The sequence below is a fragment of the Arachis ipaensis genome, chromosome B09, assembly GCF_000816755.2.
Source record: "Arachis ipaensis cultivar K30076 chromosome B09, Araip1.1, whole genome shotgun sequence".
Taxonomy (NCBI): Eukaryota; Viridiplantae; Streptophyta; class Magnoliopsida; order Fabales; family Fabaceae; genus Arachis; species Arachis ipaensis.
The window spans coordinates 129,127,637-129,143,662 of NC_029793.2; the positions used below are offsets into that span (position 1 = coordinate 129,127,637).

At 38.5% G+C, this 16,026-nt stretch overlaps 1 protein-coding gene across 3 annotated transcripts; it reads right to left on the bottom strand.

Annotated features, from left to right (window-relative positions):
- LOC107619043 (GTPase Der-like) lies at positions 8,905–12,494 on the bottom strand. Of its 3 annotated transcripts, none has more exons than XM_016321254.2 (7): positions 12,257–12,494; positions 11,920–12,162; positions 10,902–11,084; positions 10,582–10,668; positions 9,969–10,119; positions 9,496–9,598; positions 8,905–9,320 (listed from the first exon to the last, which is right to left on the bottom strand). In XM_016321254.2, exons 3-7 carry the CDS (start codon positions 10,907–10,909, stop codon positions 9,298–9,300), a joined length of 372 nt encoding a protein of 123 aa, XP_016176740.1. In that variant the 5' UTR covers positions 10,910–11,084; positions 11,920–12,162; positions 12,257–12,494; the 3' UTR covers positions 8,905–9,297. The 3 variants fall into 3 exon arrangements, with proteins under 3 accessions (XP_016176740.1, XP_016176739.1, XP_020966049.1); XM_016321253.2 differs by having other exon boundaries at positions 9,496–9,658; XM_021110390.1 differs by having other exon boundaries at positions 9,496–9,658; positions 11,920–12,104; positions 12,257–12,493.

Sequence of the window (16,026 nt, forward strand, 5' to 3'; positions counted from 1 at the left end):
TATAGTGGGCAACATCTTATATATGAGAGGGATCTCAACACCCCTCCTAAAATGCGTACCGACTTCCAATACAAGGGAAGTCCTGGAAGAAGTGCACAGTGGTGTATGTGGCAACCACTTGGGGGCACAAGCTCTTTCCAAAAAGATACTTCGAGCAGGGTCTTCTGGCCAACTTTTCAAAAAGAAGCAACCAAGTTCGTTAAAACGTGCCCACCATATCAGAAACATGCCAATTTCCATATCGTTCCACCAGAGGAGCTCATCAGTATTACATCACCTTGGCCGTTTGCAAAGTGGGGGCTCAACCTCCTCGGACCCTTTCCCCAGGGGTCGGGACAAGTCAAGTTCCTCATTGTAGGGGTAGACTATTTCACAAAATAGATTGAGACAGAGCCCCTAGCTAATGCCACCGCTCAAAGAAGTCAGAAATTTTTATACAGGAATATTATTACAAGGTTCGGGGTCCCGTACTCTATCATCACAGATAATGGCACTCAATTCACTGATACAGGTTTCAAGAACTTGGTAGCTAACTTGAAAATAAAACACCAATATTCACATTCGTAGAACACCCACAAGCTGACAGACAGGCAGAAGCTGCCAACAAAGTCATACTAGCTGGGTTAAAACGGAGACTACAGGACGCAAAGAGAGCTTGGGCCGAAGAGTTCCCACAAGTCCTATGGGCATTTCGGACAACTTCGCACTCCACCACAGGAGAATCACCCTTCCGACTTGCTTACGGAATGGAGGCAATGATCCCTGTGGAGATAGAGGAAGGATCCCCCAGAATGATCCTCTACAATGAAGAGGCCAACTCCCAAAATCAAAGGGAAGAGCTCGACCTACTTTCAGATGTCCGAGAAAGAGCTCGGATTAGAGAGGAAGCGTTAAAGCGTCAAATGAATTGAAGGTATAATCAGAGGGTAGTTCAGCGAAGCTTCGCCAACAACGATCTCATCCTAATCCGAAATGACATTGAAGCAGGTCGATCAGGAGAAGGAAAGCTAGCAGCTAACTGGAAAGGACCTTACCGAGTTGTAGAGGTACTGGAAAAAGGCTACTACAAGGTGTCCGACCTCGAGGGACGAGAGCTACCAAGGTCATGGCATGCCTGTAACCTAAGAAGGTATTATAGTTAGAAAGTAATAAAGATTTTAGGTCAAGGTGCACTCTTTTTCCTGAAAAGGTTTTTTAATGAGGCGCCAGGCCAAGATCTACAAAATTGCCCGATTTAGAAGGGTAAGCACTTATATGTATATATTCTTGTCTATATGCCTATTTTCTACTTGAATAAAGTTTTTCAGATTCCCTAAAAAGTTTTCTACCAAGACGCATTAATCTGAGGGCAAAAATTCATCGCCCGATTACAACAAGGCCGGCAAGGTGAAAACCAAATTCATCGCCCGATTATAAAGAGGTCGGCAAGGTAAAAGCGATAAAAATAGATTAATGCAAGAAGTTATAAAAAGTAATCCATAAAAAGTGGCCTGACGAGGTCTGACTAAAAATAGACTACTAAAAATAACTTAGCTTGGACCGATAAGAGAAGTCGGACCAACGAAAGCTAAAGAAGGACCGACAGGAGAAGTCAGACCAACGAAAGCTAAAGAAGGACCGACAAGAGAAGTCGGACCAACGAAAGCTAAAGAAGGACCGACAAGAGAAGTCGGACCAACGAAAGCTAAAGAAGGACTGACAAGAGAAGTCAGACCAACGAAAACTTAAGGAGGACCGACAAGAGAAGTGAGACCAACAAAAAGCGTGCGCTAAAAGGGACACAGCTTTTCCCAAAAAGCCACGACTCCACGACAAGGCTATCAAAATTGTTCGGACTAACTAAAAAGGTTCTACGAGAACACTAAAAAGTTGTCGGACAAGATGGCCCCAAGGATCACCTCGCCCAAACAGAAGATAGATAAAACAAATGATCAAAAAGAGGTCGGAGAGCAAAGTACCAACACTCTATAAAGATGCACAAAGGTTGCAAAAGGCATGAACAACATATCAGAAAAATATATCCATCAAAATAAAAATATTAAAAGACTCAAAAGGCCACCTAAGTGGCAGCCTCAAGAGTTTAGAAGTGTTTTGTTTTCAAAATAAAGTTGCATAAAAGCAACTGAAAGTCAAGGAAGCCAGCCATACAGAGAGTTACAAGAAACTAAAAATTTCAAAAGCCCACAAACCGAGCTATACAAATACACAAGAAATCATAAGGGGTCCAAAGTCTCCCCAGTAGTAGCATCCGTGGCTGAAGGAGGAGGAACGGTCTTCAAGGGGGGTGGCGTTCACAGTCCCATCCTCCCGATTGAGAATTTGAGCATCAGGATTAGATTCGGGATGGTCGACCTCAGCCGAAGGAGTTGAAGAAGTTGTGGCGGCAGAAGTTTTGGCTGGCGGCGCAGGGGGAGGTCCGTCATCTTCATCGTCCAGGGAAGGCACTATCTTGCCGTCCTCCACCACATTATCCAAACTGAAGAGAGTTAGGTCAAGCTCAAGGGCAAGAACTCGGACCTGTGCCTTTAAATTTTCATAAGCACCCGTCACAGTATCTACCAGATGACCCTGGAGATCGGCGTAATCCGCTTGGGCAGAATCAAGCCTCTCCCTAAACTCCAACAGCTCGGCATAAGTGCGGGTGTAGCTCTCCTTATAGTTTTTCGCTGTCTCTCCAGCCATATTTGCAGCAGCCTCAGCAGCAGTAGCCCGCGACTTCTCCTTCTCCAAATCCAGCTCTAGCTTAGCCACCCTGGCATCCAGTTCGTCCTTTAAGCCCTTAATTCTATTAAACTCTGACTTGGCATCCTCCATGAAAGCTTTAGTTGCATGGACCAGAGAACTCTGGACCGTACGAAATAAAGCTGCACCCATATGAGCCATCCAGACACTATTACTAGCGATGAAATCCAAGCGATGAAGGATGGATACATCGTCCATAGAAAGATGGCCATAAGGAGCAATTTGATTGTCAACAAACCCACAACATCAAAATCAGGGGCATTCAAGTCATAGGGACTAACAGTTTTTTGCTTTTTTGGAGGAGGACCAGTAGTAGGAGAGGAGGCAGCACCAGAAGTCGACTGGGGAAGGTTGGAAGGAACTACACGAACCTGGGGAGTCGGAATAATCTTCTTCGGCCCAGAAGTGTCTGAGGTTGGCTTCTTCGGAGGAACTTGAGTAGATCCTTCTCCAGAAGCCTTCGCCGAGATGTTTTGAGCAGTTGTTGCTTTCTTAGCCATACGGAAATATTTCATGGAGTCCGTAGATTTCAACATCTCTACAAAATAGACACCAAGAAAAGAAGTCACAAACAGAAAAAGGCAAAATTCAACCACAAAGTAAAACTATAAGAAAAGAAGTCGGTCACTACCTAATTCAGCACAAAGAAGGGAAGGATCTCCTAGAAACTTCTTCGTGTCAAGATGAGGGGGCTCGCTCCAGTTCTCCTCTAATACATTCACAAAGGCCTGTCCGACCTCATCCAGACTCTCCCAAGAGTACTTAGTCACTACTACATTTTCTTGCCAACATAAGGGGAAGGCGGGCTCATTGTTTTCATCCAAGAAAAAAGAGTGAACACCCTCAACAGCTCGAATTTTGAAATAGTAATTCTTAAAGTCCCAAAAGGACTCATCGTACATAGAAAAAACTTTCTTTCCTTGAGTAGCTCGGAAAGAAACCCAAGAAGCTTTCTTCTTAGCTACCCCAGGCTTTGCCAACATAAAGAGATGCAGAAAGAGATTTACGGTGGGATGGATACCCAATTCCTGACACAGCAGTTGGAAGATCTTTATGAAATCCCATGAGTTCGGATGGAGCTGAGAAGGGGCTACATTGCAAGACCACAACAGCTCGGTTTTGAAAGCAATAAAAGGGATGGTGATATTCAATTGACTAAAAAAGTAGTCATAAACATAGAAAAAAGGACGTTCCCCTTGAGTCAAAGAAGGAAAACAAACCCTCTCCTCAGAGTCAGGGAACACTAACTCATACTTCTTCTCCTCGTCCCTATCGCTACAAATCCTATGGAATCTCCTAAGTTTTGCACAATATTCGGGGTCAGCTACAGTCACACACATGAGAACTATTGAATCCAACCAATCGGCCATACCAGCAGAAACTCTCGAAGACATCTTGACGATATTCTTTCGTGAAGACATAGGCCAACTATCCCTACAGTAAGAAAAAGAAAAAAGAGGGGTCATTACCAAGCAACTCGGGCAATTAGGAAACAACTCGAACAATAACAAAAGCAAGAAAACAAGTGTCAGATGTGGCAGCAAAAAGGGAAACCCCAGGACTTACACTAAAATCCAGGAGTACCCTTTAGAGGCAACAACGGGACTAAGAACTCAGAAAAAGGGGACAACACAAAGCCCTAAAACCACTCAAAAATGCAACCTAAGCACTAGGGATGGCAACGGGTCCCCATGGGGCGGGGACATGCCCCCCGCCCCCGTCGCCCACGTGTACGCGTCATCCACGCCGGGGATTTGGATATCCGCGGATATCCGCGGATTTTTAAAATAAAATAAAAAAATTGAAAAAAATAAAAAAAATCTTAATTGTCATTACAAACATGATTTTCAGTCTTCAAAAGACTTAGATAACAATTAGCAACAAACATGGTCTCCATTCAAGTAACTAAACATTCATAACATAACTAAACATATCCAAATACTAAACATATTTATCACATTCTAAGAGAAGTATTTCATCATGCATGGTAGATTCCAATTTGTGTAACCCCTGCATCAGAAAAAAAAAACAATTAAAAGTTAAAATCATGTAATAAATCAACAATAATATCCTAAGAATTATATAAAATTTCAAGAATCACAAAAATAAAATCTCAGCAATCACAGAAAATCTCAAGAATCACATAAATAAAATTGCAGCAATCACAGGAAATCCCAGGAATCAAGAAATAAAATCCCAGAAATCAGAATCACAAATCACATAAATAGAATCACATAAATAAAAAAATCACAGAAAATACAGAAATAGAATAGCAGAAATGACAAAAATCACATAAATTAGTTAAATAGAAACTCAGAAATCACAGAATATTCCAAGAATCACATAAATAAATTAGCAGAATCATAGAAAATCCCAAGAATCAAGAAATAAAACGACAGAAATCAGAAATCACATAAATAGAATAATAGAAATCAGAAAATCACAAGAATCACATAATTCAGAGAAATAAAATCTCAAAAATCACATAACATTCTAAAAATCACATAAATAAAAGAAGCGTAAATCACAAAAAGTCCAAGAAATCAATAAATCGGAGACTGACTTACCGGCGAAGAGGCTCTAACGCGGCGGAGATGGCGACGCCTCTGGCTTGGTTGGGTCTGGCGGCGGCGACGATTTCTCTTCGGTTGGGTGGGGGCAGCGGCGGCGACTTCTCCTCGGCTAGGTGAGGGGGCAGCGACGAGGACTTCTCTTCGGTTGGTTGAGTGCCAGGCGGCGAGGACGTCGCTCTCTTTGACTGAGAACAGGCATGCTGAACGGTGAGGAGAGGAGGTTGCGGAAGGCAGTGGTGGAGAGGTAGGAGATGGCGACGGCAGTGGTGACTGGTGGGAGGAGAGGCTTTGAGTTTCAGAGAAGGAAGAAGAGAGAACAGTGAGAGAGAAGGAGAACGGCGAAAGTTAGGGATTAGGGTTTTAAAATTCTGAAACTCATATATATATATCACAGGGTATTTAAATAATTTCATATATATGGGGATTAAACGGGTCTCCACGGGGCGGGGACCTCTATCCCTGCCTCCGCCCCGTATAATAAACGGGTCCCGCACCCCGTCCCCGCGGGTATAAAATTGCCCCCATATCTGCTCTCCAGTGGGTAAATCCCCGCGGATACCCGCTCTGCTGGAGATTTTTGCCATCCCTACTAAGCACCAGCATCTCTTCAATCCAAACAGTAAAAACCATCATCATCATAGACCACACCAAAAACATTAAAAAGCTACAACCTTTTTTCACCAACAGTTCATCATCGAAGCTATAGCCTTTTATACCAAACATTTCAACAAAAACTATGTATAAAAAGATAGGGGAGCAGCGGCAAAGCAAAAACCCTACAGAAAGCAAGATTACCAAAAAGAACGCATTTTTCTCAAACAGGAGCAAGTAGAGGGAATCGCAGCATTGATAAAAAATAAAAGATGCAATCTTTGGCAAAAAGGATCAAGCTTTTCACAACAGACTTGGTGAAAACCAAAATTTCGCAGACAAACAAATACAAAGGAAATCATCGAAATAAAAAAGGGAGGAAGAGTTACCAACCTGTAAAGAAAGAGGAAGCAAGCACGAAAGAAGAAGCAACGATCGAAATTTGCTTTGCCAAACAAACACTCCCAAGCAGAGAAGACGGAAAGCTTTGAGGCATGAGAAAACAGACGAAGGAAGCACGTCAGCAGATGACGAAGCAAAGAGCAAAGGAAAGGAAGAAAAGAAACTTAAAGATGACACTTTGAAATTCAAAATGAAAAGTAAAAGAGGGAAAGAAGGAAATGGCAAAGAGGAGTTAATGGGCTCTAAAAACCCTTGCACCTTTCCAAGAAAAACGCAACGCGCGCTACAATTAAAGGGAAAAGAAAACGCTTCGCATTCAAGGAGTCTCAACAGGAGATCGACTCAAAGCAAAATGCTTGAGCACGACTTCCTCAAAGGGGTCGAGGTCCAAAGACACAACCTCAAGGGTAAGATCGAGCTCGAGCAGGGGTACTGTTCATACTCTGGGTCGAGCTAGGTGACCCGGGCAGACTAAAGACACAAGTGACCGACCTCTTCAAGTTGGGTCGACACCGACCTCTTCTCAAAGAGTTCGGCTAAATCACCATAGGAGCCCAAAGTAGGCCCAAACGAAGGAACACAACCCAATCTAAAGAAAGATAAAGGCGGTTCCCCTTAAAGATAAGATGACTTCACTCAAAGATAAGATAAGATAACTAACTTATCTCAAAGAAAGGTCACACCCTGCTACTATAAATACACTGGAGCACCCAGGTATAACTCATACTCTGATTTTACACAAGATACCTGCTAAAAACCCATGCTAACTTAAGCATCGGAGTCTCTTACAGGTACCACCACCCTCTGGTGAACAAGGATCAGCAGCACCACCAGGCTCAACAAGTCGGACGCGACCGTTCCGACCACCACAGTAGATCTCATCCGAGATCGACCTTCAGTTTCAGGCATAGTTGTCAGAATCGAACCGGTAATCGAACTGGTGAGGTTACTGGGTCACTGGATTACTGGTTCAATCGGTGGGTCACTGGTCGAACTGGTTGACTTTAAAATTAAAATTAATTGAATATAAGTAAATAGAAAATTACTATATGTATTATAATTTGGATATGTATTAGTAAGAAGCAATGTAGCCTGGTGGTTAAATTGTCTTTCTTGCAACCCTGGAGTGAGCAGTTCGAACCCTATGACAGCCACACAGCTTTAACACTTGCCTTCAGTTGGGACCGAACGATTTGGTTCGGTCCGGTTTTCACCGGATTTGGCCGATTTTAGCCGGTTCGTTCCAATTCTCTGTAGGGATGTCAATGGGGCAGGGCGGGGGCGGGGGATGCCTCCCTGCTCCCCATCCCCGCCCTCAGATTTGCTCCCTATCCCCGCCCCATTCTCCGCCGTGGGAGAATATTGCTCCCCATCTACATAATAGTTCTAACTAATTATTAATTTCCATATGAATAGAGCTGCAAGTATCTATCTTATACAAAAACTGCAAGATTTTATACAAAAAGTCTAAATGATACGATGGTGACTTCTTTCGAAATAACGCAATGGGGGACGCAACGACGAGCCAAAGGATAAAACAGTGGACGAGGTGGGAGACGCGGCAAGAGAGAGGAGAATGGACACGACGGCAGAGTTACGAAAAGGAACGCCGCAAATAGAAATTACGACGCAGTAAAGGTGATGGCACGGTGAGGTGTGACGATGCGGTGAGAAGGGTGACGAGGGGGTGGCTGCAGAGAGGTTGGATGGAGTATGGACAGCTTTAGTGATCTTTGAATTGAAGAAGGGTTATGCAAATAAAGATTAGGAGTTTTGGGTTTCTCTATATATGTGTGTGTGAGAAATGACTAAAAAATATATATGAGAAATAAACTATTAAGGATAATTCAAGGAATTCATAAATTTCGGGGAATAGCGGGGACGGGGCGGGGATCTCCGCTCGGGTCCCCGCGCTTGCTTCGGGGGAATTTTGTCCCCCATCCCCATCCCCACGGGGAAAATTCCCCATAATCGGATCCCCATTCGGGGCAGTCCCTGCAGGGATCTCCGCGTCTCAGAAAATTTTGCCATCCTTAGTTCTCTGCCTTGAACGGTCCTAACCTCGGACCGGACCGATGTAAGATCCGATTTATCGGTTTTTCGGTTGAACCGACTGGTCCGGTCCGATTTTTATAACTATGATTTCAGGTAACCCTCGGAACAGGTAGTTTATTAATTAATTTGTTAGCTCCAAATGGATATTGTCAAATATTTTGGGTTTAGGTTTCGGTTTGTTGTATTGAATCAAGTTTTATTCTTGGTATGTTGGGTAACAAATGTGTTTGAGGCCCGCAGATTATAAAAAACAAAATAATGAAAATATCATTTCTCCAAATAAAAAGAACTTAGTATATCATGACGAAAAAAACCGACTTAGTATATCATAACCAAGATGTCAATGAAATCCTCATATCATACCTACTTTCCTTAGACAGTTAATGTGGTCAGAATTGTAAGTTTTGATGTTTCCTGTGTTGTTCTTGCTGATGGTGATTGGCCAAGTCACTTGGCTGTGTTGCACTCCCAAGTGCCAAAGTAAGATGTAGCCTAGCTTATTATATGGCATAAAGGTAACAATTACTTGGTAACAATTTGCTTAACCATCACTGATTGCATGTTCAGCATTAAAAAGATTGAATACTTAGTAATTGAATAACATATATTTGATGTAACAACTTCTATACATAAATTTACAATGTATTTGTTGACGATTGAATATGCTTAAGGATTACAGAAACATCCTAATCACTGTAAATACTAAATAATAAGTTAATATCATCCACATTTCAGGCGCATTTCCCATCATTTTGGAGCTTTCAATAGTCTTGATAGATTTCAGCTTGCACGTATTGGGTAATCTTGGTATTGCTGATTCTAAGACCCCTTCTTTTTTACCAACACAAACAGAACCAGAACCACTTTTTCCATGATAAAATGTCTGATCTTTATAGTGTAATTGATGCCAAATTTTAATCAATTGATGAAAGATTCATTTGGATTCTTGTGCTTTGCCTGTGAGAAAATCAATTAGCAAGTTCATATATTCATGTCCATAGCATTCTTAACGTCAACCATTTTAGGGGATGGGACAAAAGAAAATTAGAAAATGATCGAAAGCAGGAAAACAGAAAACAAATTAGAAGAAAATATATAATTGATAGATATCACAAGCACCTCAAACACTGACCTTCATCTTTTCCCACTCTCCTGCTACGCCACAAAAGCCGAATGGGTGTACCAGAAAAACCAGCATCAGCACGCAGTTGCCTCTCCATATAGCGGCAGTAAGCCTGAGGAAAAAGTTTTGCATCATTGACAAAGAACACAAATGTAGGGGGCCGTATAGCAGCCTGCAAGGGAACAACACCCAGCAAGAGTGTATTTGATAACAAGTAATTAAATTGCATGACTTGTGAGTATGTCAAGCAGAAACAACCCACCTCATGATTGATCCAGTTGGCATTAATCATATCATTCATGTTCTCATTGGTAAAAGTTTTCACCAGTAAAATATATTATTCATTTTAACATCTTAACAAATGCAAGCAATACTCCGGCATTAAAAATAAAGGCAACAGGACAGCAAACAGGGATTCATACAAACATCTAAGCTAAAGGCATACAATAGCAACTATTACAAGCATCGTTACATGGACATACCTGTGTACAATAGTAAACACGCCCTCTTTCACCAGCTCGTGTCCTAGGACGAGGCTTAAAAGCCACTGCTTTCAGCACTACTTGATTTAGTATAGAAGTTCCGAGTCTTCTTGATCTCTCCTTTTCAACTTCACTAGCAGCATCAATAATCCTTTGTTCAAAAAAGCAATATAGAATCAGCAATTCTCTCAGAGGATCAACTCCAATAAAAGATTTCAATCCTGAGTAAGTCATAATATCATGACAAATATGGCACTAAATTATTGTCTACCTCCAAGAAACCTATCCACCATTATAATTGATCTAAAGCATTAATTACACTATAGTAAGGGGGAGAAGAAAGCCTGTAAAGCTGTAACTGAAATAGAGAATTTGCTTAAAATAGCAGAGTCCATTTCCATGAGCATAACTCAAGCCCTATAAATAATTTATGAAATCGTTTTGGTAGCACTAGTCTAGTATAGACAAGTTATGCAATGGAGATGATGTAACTACCACCATCCCTATATAGCAAACCCTAAATTTCAACAAAATATAAAAAGTTGGGCTCATTCACAATGTCAATTTCAAGCTGATATTTATTTATAAAGATGAACTCCGCAAAAGGGTGAACCTGTTTTTAAGGAAAAGATGGAGTAAGTCACAGAATGAAGACAGCTGCTCTTTTCCTGATTCCGGCAGTATCAATAAGCTGAAATTTCTACAAAAAGAATACCAGAAGTCAATTATCATGTTGACCCAAAATTCAAAAAGCTCATACAAATATAATTATGGTCCAAGTAAATTAGCCATATGAACCAAGTGGAAAAACCTTATAACTAACAAATCCTTCCTAGTTTTCATTCTCACAGCATAAATTCATAAAACATGTTATTGAGTAGTCATTAACTTCACAAAAATTGAATTACTGAATAGTCACCAAAAGAATCAAACCTGGCCATCTAGTCTGGTAAATTCAGTATCAATGGCATCACGTGTAGTGTCACTGACAGGGCTTACTATTGTTCTGTCCTCACCAACTAGTGCATTCAAAATGCTACTTTTGCCAACATTTGGTCTGCCAACAATTGAGATTGCAGGAACATAATCTTCTTCTTCATCAATATTGTTTGGCTCCTATTGTTTTGCAAAAATAAATCATAAATTAAACAAGCTCGGGATTCAAATAAGATTAAAACAAGGTGATCTATGATGATAATTATAATATTTTCAATGAAGTGCCCATGATTTGTTACTGTTTTGGAGAAAGCATGATTTAGTCAAACCAACTTTCTTGTGACATAAAGAAAGATAGGACCCAAAGTTAGCTATTATCAATGATATATACAGAAGAAAATTCAATCTTCATAGAAACCAACCTCAACTGGTTTAATTAAATATAAAATAAAATTATTAAAAATTTAATATATAACTTTAATTATTTAAATTTAATGATTTTTAAGTTGATAAAATTTAAAAATTTACAATTTTACTTAATAAATTATTTATAATTTATCATTAAAAATTCACAAACATCTTTAAACATCAAAATTTATAACTAATAAAAATCAAAATACTCATAAATGACAAATAAGAATAAGAAATATCAGCATAAATAACTCAATCAAAAAAATCAAAATAAACAAAAAAAAAATTCCAACATAGCTCTGCATTACAGTATCTTCAACAACTCAGATCAGACAAATAAACAACCAAAATCAACAAATCAGAAAAATCAGCATAAATAATTCAAAATCAGAATCATAGCATAAACAACTCAATTGATTCCAGCATAGAAATCAATGAATTGAAAGGGCTAAGTTATATGTCTCTGCAATCCCTACCAGTCCAGTCCCACAACATCCGTTTGCAACATTTATAGACCCTGAAATGATTAATTAACTTAAAACATACATGATATGGTGATTATCAATTGCCACCAAATTAAATAGCACATAAGAGCCACACTAACCTGAACTAAAAGGATTTTGTATGATCTTGAGCAGTGCAGCATAGAAATCAATGAATTGAAAGGTAGAACCAGAAAGTGTGGCTTGCAAAGAACTAACAGTCGATGCTAATTGACCATTGAATAATTGAGCTTCTCCATTGACAATATCAGAACACAATCTTAAAGGCCTGCTGCAGTTCTACCTCCTGGTAAAGCACCCCAATGGCAATGTACTCAGAACCCACACTTTTCTTGCTCCGACATCTTATAGTTGTTTCATCATATAATCATCACTTAACCAACAATAACATTATATAATGGTAAGCATGCATGTTGGAATTGGTGACAAATTAATTACCTTGGCGACAGAGCTTCCCAGCGGAGGAGAGTTCCGTCATGATAACGAAGTGGGGCTGCAGGAGCTGCGGTGACTGCGGGGGATCCAGTGGCTGCGGTGGCTGCGGGGGGTTGGAGGTGCTAGAGTTCTTTGTTCCCATTTCACTTTTCAGTTTCGGAGAGGAGAGGAGTCAGGAGTGGGATTGGACTGCATTGGGGGATTTAGGATTTTAGGGTTCATGATAATCAAAGTAATTTTTTAGTGTATATGAATAATGAAATGTATTTTGGTTTTGATTTTTAAATTGATTTAGGTTAAAACTATAAAATTAAATAAAATTTATTTTTATTTTTATTAAAGTATAAGAGTGATTTAGTAAAATCATTGATATGATATGTATTTAAAAAAAGAAAAATTAATTATTGACGTGTAAAATATAATCCATATATTGTGTTTTAATTTGTCCATATTTTTATTATACTGATACATATAAATTTATCGTCATATCGAAACAAACACCTTTATATTTTATTATTTTAAATCGATTAACCACTAAATAACAATATGTATGATTCTATTGATTTACCAATTTCTAATTAGTTTGCCTCTACAACTGCTTGTCATTTTAAATCGAGATCAATCTAAAATCAGTTCTTAATTTATCCGGTCAAAGCAGCTAATTTAATATGATTCTTCTTAGAACAATCCTTACTTGTGTTATTATTGAAGTTGTCTATTATAAGTACCACTGTACCAGATCTTCCATTTTGTGACAACTATATATTACGTCTCCATAAAGGATCAACTATTATATCGAAATACAAAATAAATATCAAAAATTAATTAAATAACACATATATTTTTGTATACATAAATTGATAAATATACAATAATTATTTTAGTAATTATTTTTTTATATACAGATAACAATTTTTATTTTGTGATCACACTATTCTTGGGAGGCATTCGAGGTTCTCGTGGCCATATCATCAAGGAAGAGTAGTTTAATCTCTTAGGTTGTATTTGTAGTTAAAATAGGATTAGATAGTGTTTGAAGTTATTTTCGAGATATAAATGTAGAGATAGTAATATATTAACAATTAAAATAAAGACAAATACAGAAGAAAATCGAAGCATATTTGATATAAGAATAAATGATTATTTGTACCTATAAAAGATAAAAACGCTGATATATGTATTCACACTAGATTGAAACTAAACTTGTATCTATGCAAGATGCTCTCCGTGTGACAAAAGTACCCTACGTAGCACTCCAACCTTCTAAAGACAGGGTACTTTTGTCACACGGAGAGCATCTTGCGTGGGTACAAATTTAGTTTCGATCTAATGTGGGTACATATGTCAACATTTTCATTTTTTATGGGTACAAATGGTAATTTATTCTTTGATATAATTATCGTGTAGTGAATGAAAGTATATATTTTATAAATAAAAAAAAATCATTTGAATATTTGACGAAGAAGAGAAAATAAAAAAAGAGGATTATTTTTGTTGTTCCCACTCATCAAATTGTACACCATTTACAAACAAAAATCCAATCATAGATGATGATGAATTGATGATGCACGGAAGGCCATTCAATTAAGAGTAAAAGGTTTAGTCTTTTTTTTCCTTTTTCGGGGGAGGGGGTGGGTGTGTTGGTTTGTTTGGGGTTCAACACCATGTATGTTATCTTAAAACAAGGTTTTTGTTTTGTTTTGTTGTCATGATCTTAATTTATTGTCCTCACCTATTATGGGAAGTTTCTTTTGTCCAAATGATCCTCCTGCATTACCTCTTTAATTCATTGTCCTCACCTATTATGGAAAGTTTCTTTTGTCCAAATGATCCTCCTGCATTACCTCTTTAATTCATTGTCCTCACCTATTATGTCATTACAATCATAAATTTGCCAAAAAACGATTATCGATCTCCTATATCACAAACACCTCATCGTTACTCGTAAAAAATGAAAATGACACCAATACTAAATTTAGTGTAGCTACAAACATCTAATTCAAAACTCTCCTAAACTAACTAATTGTAAATTTGAAGCTGATTTCCCAAAACTAGTGATAACATCCTCAAATTTCATATATAACTCAATGGTTCTTCTCATCTTTAAAATTTTTTTCGACAATGAAACAGAATTTGTAAATCTTTATTGCATCCTATCACAAAAAAATTATACTTCACAAAAATTGATACCACAAAAATTAAAATATTGTAAAATAATTTTTTCACCCTCTTGATTCCATATGTTCCAAATTTTTGTAATATACTGGCTTACAGATAAATAAAATTATATGATTGACAGATAAAAATACTCACTAGATCTTTGTTAATAAATTGTATTTTTTCTCGTTTGCTTTTTTTAATATTCACTTTGTGGTATACAAAAATTAAGTTGGGTGCCACTCAGTCATCCTCCACTGATATTTTTTGTGAAAACTAAAGTACTATTCAAATTACCACTACAAGAAAATGGAACATTTGTAACAAAAAATTTGTATCAAATTTAAAATTGTTACAAAAAATAATATTTTGTAATAATAATTTGTGATTGTTATAAAAATATAATATTTATTTTGTAACAACCTGTTTTATTTTGTTACAAATTATGTTAATTTTTGTAACGAGATGGTATTTTGTTACAAAATATTGTAATATTTTATAATAAAAAAAAGTCGTTGCAAAAATTTAAAATATTCTATTTATATATATTTTATCCAAAACTTAAAATTTCTAAATTAAAACCTAAATTCTAACCTAATTTCATAAAACATAAACGCATATCAGAAAGGAAAGAAAGAAAGGGGGTGGTGAGGGCGCTTCGGGGAGGGGGAAGAGCCGAATCAGAAAATAAGAGGGGGGGACCGAATCAGAAAATGAGGGGAGCCGCGATGGAAGAAGGAGGGGGAAGAGGGAGACGGCACGGTGGGCGTCACTGCCACCAGAGCCGCCGTCGAATCACCACGGGGGAGAAGGAGAGAGAAGCAGAACCGCGAAGAGAGAGAGATCGACGGAGACGTTCACGCCGTTTGTCCTCGTCGCTACCATGCGTTGTCGCCGCCGCCGCTAGTTTCGTTACCGTTGAGCTCGAAGGAGAAAGGGAGAGCGACGCTGACAGAGAGATTGATGGAAGCCAGTGAAGCGCGTCAGACAAGGAAAGCCGATTCTGTTACCGCCTCCACACCCAGTTGCCGTCGGTCGAGCTCGCCGTCGCTGGAGATGAACCAGTGTCGCGTCCTTGCGGCCAGAGCCACTAGCGCCACTACTACTACTCAAATTTCGCTTCTCTTCCATTAGGGTTTGCTATCTCAGCAGCCCTTTTGAAGCTAGACTTAGTTAGAGATAAGGTCATTCTGGCATATTTTCAGAAGTTTTGATCGCATGTGGGGCTTCTTCATTTTGTGCTTACAGGTAATAAATATTGCGTTATGTATTTATGTTGTCACTCTCCCTCTACGTTAATTGTTTTTCTCTGAATACCTAATATTTGATTAGGCAATGATTATTGTTGCATGGAATGGATCTGGGAATCCAAGTGTAATTTTTAATAGTGATGTCTTCAAGAAGGTACTAAGTGTGTTTATAACAGCAGCCATATTGAAACTTGGACAAGGTAGGGGATAGAAAATTTTACCTGAAGATATATGATGAGCGGATATTTTATACGCTTTTTGGGGTTAATTTCATATAGTTTTTAGTATATTCTAGTTAGTTTTTAGTTTATTCCAATTAGTTTTTAGGAAAAATTTATATTTCTAGACTTTACTATGAGTTGTGTG

Coding starts and splice junctions, on each gene's coding strand:
- LOC107619043 (XM_016321253.2), bottom strand. Junction 9,659..9,968: donor GTGTTTACTATTGTACACAG/GTATGTCCATGT, acceptor GTTCCCTTGCAG/GCTGCTATACGGCCCCCTAC. Junction 9,321..9,495: donor GAGAGTGGGAAAAGATGAAG/GTCAGTGTTTGA, acceptor ATTTTCTCACAG/GCAAAGCACAAGAATCCAAA.